Here is a 16,491-nt window from a genome sequence, read left to right on the forward strand (position 1 = left end):
GGTACAAAATGAGGAACAAGTGTCATCTGAACCAGTTCATTCGGTCAGAGCAAAACTCAGTTCCACAAAGTTTCAGCCATACATAACCAGGTGACAGCTACCCTGTAGACTTCTCCTCAGCAGATGTATTAATGAATATCTCTTCCTTTTCTAGCTACATTCTAGATTCTCTGAAGACTTGTAATGTCTTATTTTTTCACTCTCTTTATTAGATTTCGTGAAAGTCAGTCAAGAAATTCAGAAGGTCAGGAAAGTAAGACAGACAAAAGGCTGTGAGATACCTTTGCTGAAAAAAGACTTGCTTTCTTGTCAAAGCCCAGCAATGCAGAGAAGAACCCAGATTTGCTTAATCCGGACTGACTCAGATAACACTTCTTGATTTTAATTCCAGCTTCAGAATCACATTTAGACTCACCCCTCAATCATTACTGTGATGAATGAGGTTTTTACCATGAAAGACAAGAGGGAGATGCACCTTTCAAACCTGGTAGTAGATGCTGGTACAAGTTTTATGACACTGAAAAAGTTTCAGTAACTGTAGATGAGGATGAAGGTAAAGCCATTGGCTAAATACGTTACTCCTCACAAAACAGCATTATCTAAAAAAACTACCAGTAGGCACCAAGAGAGAAGCAGAACACCAAGTACGTCAGCAAAGGCAAAATCAGACAAACAATCTTCTAGACATTTGTCATGACTCAAATCTGTTTATGGATCCTGGTAACTAAGCACGAGCACTTATCCTGAAATAAATTTGTACTTAAATTTGACCTACTGTATTTGACTACTCATGTATGGCATCTACCAGTACTACACTTGCCTACTGGAAAACCTGAGGAGTAGATCAGAACATCTAACCATTAGCTAAGGTTCATTAATTTTGGATCATAATGGTGACCACCGATGCAAGTGAGTCTGAAGGACAGTAAGGTTAAGAGACAGGAAAAAAAAATCACCAGATCTCTGGACCTGTTTGATCCCATGACTGACCATCTTTGGAGCTGAAATGAGACAAGCAGATTATCCGAAGTAAGAATAGCAGCCTCCCTGCTTGAGTCTGGAGCTGGAAAGCAGAGATCACCAAGTTGCCTAGTTTCTCATCATCTTATATATTAACTTATGCCCAGTTCAAACGCAGATTCATCCTTCTCTACCAGCAAGTACATGCCCCTCTGCGCTCCAAAATGGAGACTCAGATCTGCCATGAACTAAGTTAATACTTTGCCACAGATAAGCTGAGAAAAGATCATCCATGTGTAAGTGCAAACCCTTATAAAAGTGATACAAATGCACTGGCTATGAACAGAAGTTTGGAATTCAAGTGAATACAACATACTACTTTAATTCTGCAACGGCTGCCAAGAAAATCATGACCATGGTTTATCTGATGCACAAACACAAAGCTCAAAAAACTCAAGAACACCTCTGAGCCTTGCAGGCAGCAACTGGTGAGAAAAAAAACAGAACACAAGCAATCTGACATTTTCAAAGTTTTTTTAAGTTGAAGGAATAAACATAAGAACATTATAACTGTTCTACATTCCAGCAGAACATCACACAAATCTCCAGCCCTGTACAATTGCTCTACTGCAGACCTTAAGTTTCTGGTTTGGTATTTTTCTACATTTCATGGGGTTGCTTGGGTTTTTGTTTTTTTTTTTACTCCTATTCTCCACTGATTCTAGCCCAATACCTTCCTTTTTGATAAACTACACAATACCTATCTCCCTCCTTTTCTTTTCACACCTAATCAAAGCCTAAGACAAAGCCGTTATCACCTCCACTTTATCAGGCTGAACCATGACTTTGTGCACTGGCATTCAGCATACCAAGCTGAAACATCCTAACTACATCTGTATGAGAGGAAATACAGGAACTAGTTCAACTACTATAAAAAAAAACTATTTTGGAAACTATTACAAGGGAAAAAAAAATCAGAGAAGGAACGATACTATCTGTAAATTAGTTTACTGCACAGTGAGCAAGTCACTAATGTTTAGGCACAGTGTTAGACTAACAACTATTTTCCTTTAAAAAGGGTCTTCTCCCTTCCTTGCTCCAGCCATTTGCTTCCAATTTCTTTCTTAAACAAGCTACAACACTTCTCACATGGTGCTCCAAAGTGACTCCAAGAAGTAAGATGCCTCAAACTCCTCAGTTTGTTGTCACTAATTAAATATTCCCTTACCTTGGAAAACCTAAGCAGCTCTCAAAGCAGCCACACACATGGTAATACAAACACAAAACAAACAGCAAAAGTATTTGGAAATGGAGAACAGTCAAGACCTCCACCTTCAGGCAACACTGAACTATTAGGTCACGTCTCCCTGTTCTTAGATCCCTTAGCATGGATTAACAGTCCTGATGAGACATCAACAAATAAAACTTTTATAGGCATATCAATGAACACAGAATTGAATATCAAAAGAAAGGGAAAGAAACATGCTGCTACAGGGCTGGCCTCAGTCACTAGTTATCAGTGCAAAAAAGCATTTGACCAGAGGAGACCATTTGCACGAGATACCTTTCTGTAAGGTCATTTAGTATTTATGAACAATATATAACCACAGCCTTTCTAGTAAACTGCAGATGTACGTGTCAGTATGCCAGTACTAATGATACTACTCTATCATTAAAGACATACTTAACCATGTACATTTTTAACTAATTCCTACCACACTTAGACATTCTGTATGTGTACGTAATATCTGCAATCAGAAACTCGTGTCCTTGGGCTTTATTTCACAACCCTTCTAACATTATTTAGTGTACTATGGGGTCTTGTTGTCATTGCCACCTTTTTCTTTTTTCTTTTTTTTTTTTTTTTAAACCATCCTTAAAGCAACATGTCTTCCTCCCTTCACTAAACATTTCAGAGAAGCATTTCAGGTATGCAACAGAGATCCAGCTTCACCATCTTGCATTTTACAAACATTCCAGAAACGTCTGCCCAATCCTCATTGGCTATAATATGATTTGCTAGTTAAGTACATTTAAGTCTAGTCAGAGTTGTACCAGCTGTTAAGAAGAACTGCTGCAGCTGCTATGCAGGAATTGATTTGCTGACCATTTATTTATGCTTTTGTTGCACCTTTAAATAGAGCTGAGACAAGAATTAAAACTACAACAACAGGTAGAGAAGTCATGCAATATTTAACAGTGGATTAAAATGCAAGTCAAATTCCCAGCTGAGGACAAGCTAGGGGAAGGGGAAGCAGGTATTTTTATAAGGAAGGAGACTGCTTTCACAAAAACATTAATTTCACATATCATAATTCAACTTTTTAAAAAAATTAATAACTACATCATCTTCCTACATTAAGTGCAAGACTTCTGATGAGAAATTACCTATTTGTGTACGCTACACACATACATATACAAAAATTTAGTATTTAAACGTTCAAAATATGACTGCTTACTTCTTAACAGTATGTAGAAAGCACTGATAAAAAGCAATTTGGAACTTAAAACGTTCTCCCTTCCTACATATTAAGCATGAGAAAGAACATTGCCCAAAACATGAGAAGGCTGTTAAAAATATTTCTGCCATTTAATATTACATAAATATATTTTTTTGTTTCTGTAGTAAACACTTCAGATACTGCCTATTTAGCTGTATAAAACCCCACCTGTATAGAGACTGGGAGCTCTCTATATGGCTGTCAGAAAGCTGAGAGATTCAGCTACTGCAGCTAAATAAAATACCAATACGCCAAAATAGAAGACACAGCAGTGCAAAGTAATACGCTGTACATGTTTGAAACACTACAGATATCAGGGTCTATATTTTGATACAAGATTATGTTTTTCTCACTTGAATTGTAAAATACACAGAAATCTAACAAATGCAACAACCAATTGTTATGCTGGCATCCATTTGATAGCAACACATTAAGCTATATAATCCTTTTCAGCTGGTTAACAGCATGCTGAAAAGGGGTGGGAGGCTATTTATAAAGCTCAAGATATGTGAAGTAAAGAATGTCTAGATTATAGAAAAGAACAGGTACCCAGAGGAAGATGTTGCACTTGGCTGCTATGGATGCCACCTTGATCTTTTATTTGTCTTGGTTGTTTCGGTTTCTTTGGATATATATAATTTTTCTTTTAACCCATGCCTGTATTTTTAATTAACAGGCATTGGCTTTTCCTGGCTTGTTCAAATATTCATTATTTAAAATGCATACAGGAATTTAATTCAAAAATTACTTTCTTTTTTTAATGAACATTGAAACTAAAACCAGAATTGAATCGACTCTTGCTGGATGCTTGTCATCCAAGCTGTCAGCCAAGAACAGAAATGCAGCACAGTAATACCAAAAGATTCCTACTGGCACAGCATAGGAAGAGTTTCAACAGCCTCTTAGAATTTTTTTGTCCCCTCCAGACACACACGCATGCACAGTCTGGTGTACTTGCCGTAGGACATGCAATATTTGGTGTTTACACCAAAGACAAAAATTGCACAGGCAGATGAGTGCCTCAGGTTAACAACTGAAATCCCTTTGCTTTGGATCAAGCCCAATGTAAAGACAAGCAACAATACTTCATTTGGCAAGAACAAGGGATTCATAATGAAGCACGTTGTCTGATTTCTCTCATTTAGCTGTCACCTCCAGTTTGGTGCCATTTTTAGTTACTCATTTAATTATGTGATTTATTTCCTGTGTTTTAGAAAATCTGACCAAAGGGTCAGAACTTCTGCATTACACTGGTAAAACTGCACACGTTTTTTGTTGACTATTACTTTTTTCTCTTAGTACGCAATATATTTGGGTCAATAATAATCACAATAGCTGCCATCCATTAGAGACACTCCATAATTTAAGCAAGAAGAATAAAGGTGTCCTGCCCACTGCCAAACATGGATAACCAGCAGTTGAATAACAAACATAATATCAGTGTGCTTTGCAATTACAGGAAACATTACTCCAACTTTTAAGTAAAGAAGTAATGGCTATTGTTGATGAATAAGATGGGATTTATCCCCGCTGGCAATCCGTGGTGGCTGTAGGTACATTTTCCACTTCAGAGGCACCAGGGATTGAACAAATTTATTAAAATTTAATAAGCATTACCAGAGTCATATTTCATGACACAGCTGAAAAACACAGACACTGCCTCCCAAGATCGAATTGCACTGAATATACTAAAATTCACTATTTGCTCCTTTCATTCTATTCAATAATCGTAAGGTAGTAAAGTTAGTTGAAAACATTAGATTTTGGTTAGAACAAGTATGAAAAGGAGAAATATTCTCTACAGAGAAATAGTGGTTTGGACCAGTTTGACTTGGAACACAAGCCTCAGCAATTCCTTGCTAACTGTGCTGCTCTCAAAACCTCTGCCCCTTTTACAATCTTTTTGTTACAAACATTAAAAAAAAAACTTGTTATCCAGAAAACAGGAAATGAAATAAGTACCAAAGAGATGACTGAAAGAAATCATTTCCAATAGTACTTTTTGGTATTAATCTATGCACAGGATATAATGAATTTCACCCTTAAGATGTCAATACCAATTAACTATACACTGTTACACTATAAGCTGCACTTGATAAGAGTTAATGCACATTTTTATATGGGTATAAAAAAAGGAAACTTAAAACACAACTTACAGTAATTTGGTGAAGACCTGAACTTGTTTGTCCAGAGAGAAGGGCAAAACTTCCAGAAACTTGAAGTTTATACGATTTTCATTAACCATACATTGGACAACACAGAGAAAATGCTTTCAACAAAGCTGACAATTTATAGAACTGCTTGTTTTAGGTTTTAATGCTATTTCTTAAAGTATTTTCACCAACAAAGGAAATTGCAATATGAGTACATATGCTGAACAAAGCACTACAGCAGATTAATAAATCAGCATAAAAGGCAGCTATACCATTAACTACAATGTGAGCATGGCTTCATGCACAGGTCAGAATCAAAAGCCTACCAAAGAAAAGTAGTTAATGCATCAAAAATCAGTCTTCATCAACTGACATCAAGTTATTGAAGTTCAAACATTCTTCTGAGATAGCTTGGAAATTAAGGGTTTTGTTGGTGGTTGTTTTTTTCTTGTCTGTAATCATTCTGCCTATTCAGAAATGATTCAATTACCACAGAAATTGACAGCGTAGAGTTTTTCTTCTTGCACTCAAGAATTTACAAAGACCTGCAAATTATTTCATTGTGCACAGTTTGCTGAATACCAACATGTTTGACAGACAATACAGGCTCCTATGGAAATAAAGGATATATGGATACTCTACAGATTACAGTGACAAATGCATCAAGACAAAAATGTTAGCCCTGCAGCAGCTGTTAAAACGTAATACTGGTCCTCTGATTGCTTTCTGTCCCTCCACCCCTCTTCGTTTATTTCAGATCTCATAATTTTAGTAAGTATAAATCACTAGCAAGTAAAAGGAAGGTACCCATTCTACCATTTTCAAACTTTAATACCAATTTGGCTACAGATTTGAAGAACATCCTTTAAAATTAAAGGAAAAAAAAATCTTAAAAAATAATCAACAAAATTAGAAGTTGGTTCACCAGCAAAAGTTTTACTTTTCTCACACTTGGATTCATCGTTGGAATCAAGTTTATAACCAATAACATCAGCTTTTATAAACAACATTCAAGGCATGAGCATCCACTGATAATAAGTTCAGAAAATACCACTGTATCATTAGGAACTAGAGGTATTTGGGCTAAGTATCACATCAGGCAACAGCACCTGCCGCATAGTCAAGAACAACATAAGGAACAAATGGCATATTTAAGAGGGGCAGACCTCTCTCTTGAATGTATTGGTATTACAATGTATTTGTTACTCCCCACACTGTAAGCACACTAAGTATTCTCAAGCATGCTTTCATGAGTTCTGCTCCATAATGTTGCTGCCATAGAATTCACGAGCTCAAATATTACTGAAATTCTTAAAATCTACCAAGTATAAATTAGAAAGCTCAATTTTATTCTGAGCACTAAGATCCAGAGCAAAATTTATGTGCTTAATTGGTGCTGATTCCAAATTCTAACAAAAAAAAAAAAAAATTGCATGAGGAAAGACAATGCTTCAAGTTACTTATTCTAGAGGATCAGGTTTGATTTGTCCTACACAAAGCCATCAAGCAACATGATAGCACAGTCTTAGTCACACAACCAAGTTCCTTTGTAGTACTCACAGCATCCTGCACCAATTCTGAAACTAGAAGATAGTTCAAGTTAATACAACCTCATACTCTTCACCATTTCTGATCAAGTCTAGAGCAAGTGAATGCTTCCCCAAAGGAGACATGGCTGGCATTTCTTCTGTTGCAGGGAAGGGCTGGAGGTATGTCTGTGTACAAACATACATCTCCAAAAGAAGCACACGTATGTTCAGAAGGAGCTACCAAGTGTGCTTGGCGAGGACCATATGGAAATAAGGAAGTTGCATGTTCTGAGATGCAGGCTGAATCCTCACTGTGCATCTTCGGGGTACAATACTGCAATTAAGTCAGGTATCAGTACAGCCAAATTGGGCACAAGTATTTTTATTTTCTAGTTTAAATCCCTTCTGAAGTAAATCCCTGACTAGAAGACTGACCTCAATTACTGGTAAAGTGCCAGAAAATTGCTTGTGCCTTACTCAGCTACGTCTTTAGGCTATTAAAGAATCTCTTTAACAGGAAAACAGAGACCAAAATCAGCACTAACCCTTTCCACACAAAGTAACAGACATCTTTCTGTAATGAAGGCAACAACAAAACAAAAACTAAACAGAACAAAAAACAACAAAACCACCTGCTTATTAAATATTATCTTGTAGTCAAAACTATGTTCCAGACTGCCCAAGTCAATACTTTCTGCTTAACTTTTCTTACCCTCCAGGCTCTTGAGATTCTTGACACACAAAACTGCCAACTCCATAAATTCTACACCAGTACAGTTCATTACTTCTGCAGTACTGGTTCTATAAACCATAATGAAAAACAATAAAGTACCCTACAATATGGTAGATTCCTCTCCTTTGACTGCAAGGGACATCTTAACAAACAGGTTGTCAGTGGTTTACAGGAGTTAAAGAGTTAATGCTCCATGCACTACATGATGCTATGATTTGGAATACTGACAACCAAACATCATAAAACCCTGACACAGGTTTAATTATTGAGTATTTCAAGAATTCTGCATGAAGAAGTTCAATCAGGTAGTCAAGTTCTTAGATAAGCCACAGACTTTATCAGGAACTTACAGCCAGAGCCCACGCATCAATTAGCAAGTTTCATGATGCACTTGTAGACTAAAGAAAATTAGCAAAGGAGCAATTATTTAATGGCAGCTGTACCTGCAAGAGAAGGCATAGGGGCGATTCTGCTTACAAAAGGCAACAATATAGCTAACCCTCAGCAAATGTCAGGCAGAAGATGAACCTGTTGCTTACAATCAACTAAATGCAAAGCAAGAGAAAAGTATTTTTCAAAAGCAGTGCTGATATTTAAAGTCAAGAAGCGTGCTGTAGGTTAGTGTAGAAGAGGAAGAATTTTGCTATCTACAGACACACCGAGAATCTGCATTCCTTAAATACTTAAGAAACTACATCTTAATGACAGCGCAGAATGTTCCCAATTGATTCTGCATGTTTGGAGTTATCAGCAACTAAACTGTGTAGTACACAAACAAGAAAGAAGACCAAGGTTATAAGTGTTGATTGACATCAATCTCAGAGCGTGACTATTTGTAATGTTATTACAGTCCAGCAGAAAAATACAGCTCCGTACTGCAAGAGACAAAAAGTGTTATTTTCATGAAATCCAAAACTTGATCCAAAATTCTACACTATCACAATAATATAAAAGCAGCTCTGACTTGCAGTTTGAAAGACCATTACATTCATCTTAAGTCATTTACTTATCTTAACTCACTGTATTTAATGGCATGGTTCAGAAAAAACAAGGGGAGTGAATGGCAAGCTCCTAAGCATTTAAAGATAGTGAAGATAGGAAGGAGAAGCTCACAGAAGTGAGAGGAAAAACTATTGCCAACTTTGTTTTTTCCTGATGCTCAGAGCAACTCCAAACACAAACTCATTTTAACAGAGTTTTAAATGAATTACTACTGTTTAAAACTCTGTAAGGCACTTTGATAATTGTTAGACACCTTAGGAGACGAAAGGCATGAAGAACAGATAGCTTATGTGCAATCCCTGTTATAGAAGAAAAAAAAAAGGAAAAAAGTGATTTCTTAATAGCATTAACTTTTTCAGTTTTGTGCACTCAGCAGAGAAATATATACCACATTTCTAATACTCAAGCTGCCATTTGGAAATGCTTAATTACTTGTTTTTGAGAAGTATCCCTACATCACTTCATAGACTGGACACAGATTTCTTCACAAAAACATCGAGTCCTTCTGTTCCAGTTATGTTTATTCTGTAGATTGAAAGAGGAAGAACCTTAGCAAAGAACTGCAGTATGACTCTCTGTCAGACTGCAGTGCAGCAAGAGCAGCACCCTCTGCTGCTGAGAAACAGAAAAATATTAACACACATCAGCACAAGACAACCACCTCACCTATAGGTAACACCCAGACATCCTCTAAATTGAGGGCACTGCCTCTAGGCAAAATAAATACCCACTTTCTGATAAGTGTTGCTCTAATTATCCTTTTCTTTCCCCTGTATCTCTAAAAGGCTTTTAATTTACTATGGAATTTCTGACAATATGTATAGACTTCCACAGAGATTCTCATTTCAGTTCACACAGACATGAACTGCCCAGTGCAATCTTCCCTGCAGTAGTCTCGGATTTTCCTCCAGCTTTAAAAGTTGATATCATCCTTCCACACAAAACCAGGTAATATATTTTATATGGAACCAGCACCTCAGAGTAAAAAATTTTCTCCCAGTCTGCATAAAGTAGGAGCCCAGCCACAATAATTTGAGTATAGCTCTGTGTTTGCTGTCCTGTGGCACATGCTCTCCTAGTGCCACTGAAGTCAAGTCAGCTCATTTGGTCTCCTCACCACTCTCCTGGGTCAACAAATAAACACAAAAAAAGCAGCCTTGGAATAAGAGTGATAGACACACACACCATCCAGTGACTTTATGGTCAAATACGCACTAAGTATATGAAACATGCAATCAGAGGAAACTAATATAAACATCGCATTTTTAAAAGAAATTTCAGCTGCTCTGCAGACTTTACCACTGTTGTATATGAAAGGAATACTCTTATCAGTTTAAGTAAAGTAGCAAATGCTCAAATATGACAACTGCTTAAGGGGTGTGTGGGGGAGGAGAGGGGCGTTTTCAGAGCCAACCATACACCTCTTCAGAATTTTTCCACCCTCATTTTGGCTAATTGTTTTCTGATTCTTGGGAAGCTCAGGTTAACCAGCAAAACCAAAACAGTCGCAGCCCCCGAACCCGTGACTAGCAATGAACACAACACAAAGTCAGAAAAACAGTGCAAGGTTGTGCCTGGCAGAATGCCTGACCCTTTAGGAGGTGCCACACTCACTGATGTGTAATACATCCTGCACAAGCTATGGTTATCAAAGTGAAAGAAATATTTCTGTGCTATGTGCTTAGTTAGTAAGCTTTGTGGCACAGGGGAAAAAAAAAAAAAAAAAAAAGGAAATAAACATTTAAGAGAGTTTGTCAGGCCTACAAGGACCCCTCCTCTTGAGCAGCATCTGCTGTTCAGAACCATTAAGCACAGCCACACACTCCTGCTCCTCTACCTCTTCTCTGAGATTAATTTGGGTCCTTACAGAATACATGAAATTACTTTCAGTACTTTCTTCCTTCAAAAGTCTACTTGTGGAAAAACACAAAATAACTCCTGGAATCATAGGAAGAATTAGGCAGCGTGGTATGAAAATAAGAACTTACACTAAATTCCATGATGGAATTTTCTGCCTAAAGCAAGATGCAGACTTCAAGCTTAAAGACGGCTGCCCCAGCTGGAACAGATATCTCCCAACTTCCTAATGTAGAAAATATGATGTTGCAACAGAGGTAATAAATTGCATCTTTTAGGTTATATATAATCTTTGTGTATTTTTCCTCTTTTGCCAGAGTCCGACTTTAAGCATGCAAGCAGAAGAAAGGAAACGCATCTTATTACTACAATTTGACCTTGAGCACATAATTGCTTTTGGAGATGACATACTTTTATAACTATTTTGTTTAATTATAAAAACCTGTGACAATATTTGCTGGAATGCAGCTAATCCTCAGGATTTATTTATTCACTGTCAAGTGACTTTTTCTAACTGAGGTAGCTTCAATGTGAAACATGATAGAGAATTTCATAGGAAGAGAAACTAATATATCACTATACATATATACGATGACTTCTTTTTTTCAGCCTTTTACAATTTATGTCAAAAGTAAAACCAAAGCCAAGCAAATCTGCCAATTATTTCAACTGTTTAGAAACACTGTTTTCTACAATAATGAGGATGCCAATAGTCCTCCAAGTAAGGGAAGATCAAAACAACCAACCAAAACCAACTCATCTTGATGGAAACTGAAAACAATGATTAAAAACAACAGATTTAAGTATACTGAGGATGACAGTGTTAATATTAAAAAAGCTAACAAGGAGTTGCAAAAATAATTAAGCAACAAAAAGACAGAATGGAATAAGGTAAAGATGGCATACATATACATGTGTGTGCATGTGTGTAAAACTGACTGAATTATTTTCAAGAGCTAGAACAACCAAAATATTTTACCAACTTAAAGTAATTCTAGTGGTAGATTGAAAAAAATTATAAAAGGAAATTAAGTACAACCTGGATAACCATATGCTAAAATGCAGGCATCTGTCCAAGAGAAATTAATGCAGTGGCAGATGCAGCATTAACAGAGTTGATAATAAAGCTGATTTCAGTTCTTGACACAAAGACATGCCAGTTGTCACCTATGGCATATACATCAGTTCAAGTAATAATACAGCTGACGTGATTTATTTGTTACAAGTACCATTTTATCAGCGTTAATACAGTTATACAAACAGATCTAAAGTAAGCAAAACTGTTAATTTATGTGAGTTACTTCCGACAGATGGTGACTACCAAATGTATGTTCCTGTCCTTGCAGTGCTACAAATACCACACCTATTGAAGGACAAAAGCAATTAAGGGAAGTTGCTACAAACTATCCAATGTACTGTAAACGTATCAGTTTGCTTATGTTTCAGTCAAGTGTTCCTAAGGAACTCGAGCAATACAAAGTAATCACAGGGCAATGGCAATAGAAGATATAACAAGCAGGCATCCAACAAAGACTGACCATCAACAAGCACAATGTATCTGTCACCTATATTGTCAAGTAGAAATTTAAGACAATGGGTGGCAAATGCCACTGGGATACAGTAAAAAAAAATCAGCTTAGAAAAAGTAGTTTATGAGAAAATAAGGCATAAAAAAAGGCAAAACAGAGAGACCAAGAAGTTAACATGAGTTCATAAAAGACAGTTCTGAGAGCAGCCGATACTGTTTTATCCAGTCTCAGAATTATACCCTGGTATCTGGCAGTGCTGAAAACGGCAACTGCCATCGGTGTTGCTTCATACAACTAGACTAAGCTAGCAGCAGCGCTGGAGCAGCACGGCGTGCCTCTGAAGAGCTGGGCTTACATCTGACAATGACTGTAATAAGCCTATCAGGTTTGAGTTTCCTGGGATGAGTCAACCTTCAACAGAGAATTTCTTCCTGATATATAAATCTTATTCTAAAGCCTCTTTCAGTTTAACGCCATTTCCCCTCATCCTGTCACTATGTGCCCTTATAAGAAGCCCCTCCCCAGCTTTCCTGTAGCTCCCCTTCAGTTACAGGAAGGTCACTACTGTAAGATCCCACTGGAGCCTTCTCCAGACTGAGGAGCCTCAGCTCTCTCAGCCTGTCCCCAATTATGCTCATAGTCAAACAAAACAAAAAAGAAAAACTGGCATGCACACTTTTCCACAGCCACTTGCTTAATCCTCCCTTCTATTATCCTGTACCACTGCTTTCACCATTCTTTCTGATGTTTCTGCTGCTCGAAGTTAATAGAACTTAAAGTTAGTAAAAAACATTGCAAACAGCAGTAAACATTGGAATTGACATGTTAAGTTAAACTTGTAACAATAAAAATGTTAATAATTATTTTCAAATGTTGTTACAAATTGGAAGTTTTCAGCAGTCACTGAATATAAGCTCTTTACAAGAAGGATAGAATACAGCATTATATAATGACTTTATAACTGAATGACTGGCTTTTTTTTGCCTTTAAGATCTATATTTTGTCAATGCAAACAATGTGATCTGGCTAGAAAGACCTTAAAGTTTCTGTAACTTTTCACAACAAACTCTTAGAACCAGATGTCATAGAACACCACGCACACACAACTGCTTACCTTCCTTCTTGCCTGCTCTGGGAAAGAATACATCACAAATAATCCCTGGAAGGTCTTATTAAACACCAGTCTGTATATGAAAGTACCCATTAAAAAAGTGTTCTTTTTTAAAATAGTCTTCAAAGCTCCAGTGCCTTTAAAGGAGTACTTAGTCATGTCAAATGCATGCAAATATTTTGTTTATTAACAGTTATAAAGCTATAGCTTACCAGGGATTTATACAGTCCATAAACTCAGTTCCTTAGGAAACAAAAAATCATTGCTTTATTTTAAATCTTTAGTTTAGATCTAGATATGCAAATTATTTCCCAAAATCCAATGTTAACCACAATAAAAAATACAAGAAAAAAAAATGTTTCTCACCTTTGTCTTTATGTAGAATGGTGAAGACTGGTGAACAGGCAAGTCTATGAGGCTACTGGAATTAGTAACACTGTTACTGTTGGCATGTTCATCTTCTCTACTGCTGTCATCAGACTGATCAAAGTCATCGCTCTCCTGGTCCATTTCCTCCTCCTCTTCCACCTCCTCCTCTTGATCACCAGCATGTTCATCATCATCTTCCTCCTGGTTACAAGTGGATTCTTCATCCACTGCAATAAGTCTATTGTTATTTTCTTCTAACTGTTCTTGCTGGGACTCAGGTCTGTCATCAAACCCAGGTTCTTCTCCTCTTATCTCTCCGTTCCTCCCAATGTGCTGCTCCTCTTGTTGTTGTCTTTGCTGCTGCTCCTCCTCTTCTACAACCCGATTCATCTGCTCCTCATCTACTTGGCTTGAGGATGTGTTAGCTCGAAGAGATCCACCAGTTCGTCGCCTCTTGCTGCCCACAGAGAGCAGTTCCTGATTCATTTCCAAAAGCCAGCTTGCTACTTCTTGGACCTTGGCTAGGCTATCTGAAGATGCAAATGCTTTCACATTCTAAAGAGACAAAAAAAGAAAATGTGGGAAATGTTAAGCTGTGTTTTTGATTAAATCAAGAAGCACTGAAAATTATTACATTATTCCCAACAATTTCTAATTCCAAGCAGTAATTTTCATTAGTCTGCACACTAAGTTTTTCCAGTTATGTATCAACTTTGTGTCAAGACAGCCCTTCCTACTACCACACAGTCTGATTAGGAGCTCTGTAAGCATTAGATTTTTCTAGTTCAGATGGTTTTCAAAACTACTTGCCCTTCTAGAAAATCCATCAGAATCATTAACACACAATGGTTCATTTATCAAATCATAAGATATAATTTGCTCAAAACTGGACAATGATCATTTTCAAATGTCATTATATATTCCCTCTCATTTGATTGAAGACTTAGCAATTGACTCAGAATTAATGACTTGGTTTTGGTCTTAGATCATAAGACCAGGTCAGGCGTAACTGAAAGTTTCCTGTCTTCTTACAACAATTTTGTTTTAATTAAAAAAACAAAGAAAAAAAAAAAAAAAAAGAAAAAGAGCACCCACAGTAGAATGGCCTTATCAGTGGTACGGCTTAAATCGGCCACAAACACACAGCGATCACAAGCCCCTGAAGACCAGAAACAGCTTGTGCCTTAATAGACTATAATCACTGTAAGCAATGACTCCAAAATTTAACAAGCCACAAGAATGGTTTGGTAAGAGCACAGAGATTGCTCAATTTGTGTACGCATTAAGGAAACTGAATAAATACTAATGTCAAACATCAAGAGACAACTTCCAATTTATCTACACATCCAACTACAGATGCGGATGCAAGCAGAACACAAGAACAGAGGGATATAACACCATCAGCTATACACTAAATTTGGCATTCAGTTTTCCAGTTCTACACTTCCTCCTTCCCAGACACCACTTCATGAATCCAGCCGCCCAAGGTTCAAGGGCTCTGTCAAGTATGTGATACTAGACATGAGCTCAACTAGCAGCCAGGTTCACAGGCTGCAAGTGAAAATATGTACCAAGAGAAAGTAATCAGCATTTATTTGTAGAACCTCTGTTCTCAAGTGTATGTATAGCACATCACATACTTGACATGCTGAGTCGTAAGAGATTCCGAAAGTACCACAGCACTGTACAGAAAAGGAGCATGAGTGCACAGTCTCCCTCCAACCCAATCTACTACTACTCTCCCAGCTGCCAAAGAAAAGTCTTTGAAGAAGCTCTTCTACCAGACACAAGGGTTTGTTTTTATTTCGGTGTTCTAGTTTATTTGATTGTTTAAAAAAAAAAAAACAAAAAAAAAAACAACTAAACATTTAAACATTTAAAAACACCACGCTTACTGCTGAGTGGGGAGGAAAGTAACAGAAACCACAGTTTATTGTGTTGTAATGCACAAGCCACAGAAGTTTAGATCTGCTTTTAAAATCTTGTTTGGAGAAGAACCTATAGATAAAAATCCTGCACACTTGTCTCCTCTTCTGCAGGGAAGCAATCCCTAAATCTCAGAAATGTGGCTCTCAAGTTTCTACAGTCTAGCCAAGTGACAATTGCCCCCAATAAATCCCTATGAGCTGAGAAGCTGAAATATGTGATCCAAGAAATTGCCTGCTAGCAATTAGCTCCCATACACAAAATAGAAGCTAATAGTAAAAGGCAATTATGCTGCACATGTCAAGGCACAGACACAAATGACTATGTTGAATTCTGCTATTACCAGCAGAATAAAACTGTTCAGGCACTGGGATATACATGACCCAAAACAGGAGCTGATGACTCTAACGTTGAGTGCAAGAGGCATCAAAAGAGAACACTGTACATACTAAGTAGCACTGGAGAAAGATGTCATTAGGAGATCATTCTAAGAAAAATGTTTTAATTTTTCCCCCTGAAGCCTTAGCATATTGAAGCTATATTTAATCACTCCATTTCCCAATCAGTCAAATTTATTTGTGTATATAGTCTGAGTTTAATACAACTTACTTATCAGGCTTACTAGGTAGTTAAGGCATTAAAGTATGCTGCTGTCACATCCAGATTTTCTTACAAAAAGTGAAAAGATTTGCAACTTTTGAAGCAATAAAACATTTAAAAATAAATTTTAAAAGGATCATACAAGGAATTTAAATCTTCTTAATCAAGCCATTTTAACTCCTACCACAAACAATTCGCAAATTAGAAATCAAGCCCAGGAG

At 37.0% G+C, this 16,491-nt stretch overlaps 1 protein-coding gene across 6 annotated transcripts in view; it reads right to left on the reverse strand.

The window, feature by feature from the left end:
• FBXW7 (F-box and WD repeat domain containing 7) overlaps positions 1 to 16,491 on the reverse strand; it is a 151,538-nt gene that overhangs the window by 78,342 nt on the left and 56,705 nt on the right. For all 6 annotated transcript variants that reach the window (XM_015861319.1, XM_015861322.2, XM_015861323.1 and 3 more), the window contains exon 2: positions 13,742 to 14,299. In XM_015861319.1, coding sequence (XP_015716805.1) covers positions 13,742 to 14,230 — 489 coding nt within the window. In that variant the 5' untranslated portion in view covers positions 14,231 to 14,299. The remainder of the gene's footprint in view (positions 1 to 13,741; positions 14,300 to 16,491) is intronic.

The sequence above is a fragment of the Coturnix japonica genome, chromosome 4, assembly GCF_001577835.2.
Source record: "Coturnix japonica isolate 7356 chromosome 4, Coturnix japonica 2.1, whole genome shotgun sequence".
Lineage (NCBI taxonomy): Eukaryota > Metazoa > Chordata > Aves > Galliformes > Phasianidae > Coturnix > Coturnix japonica.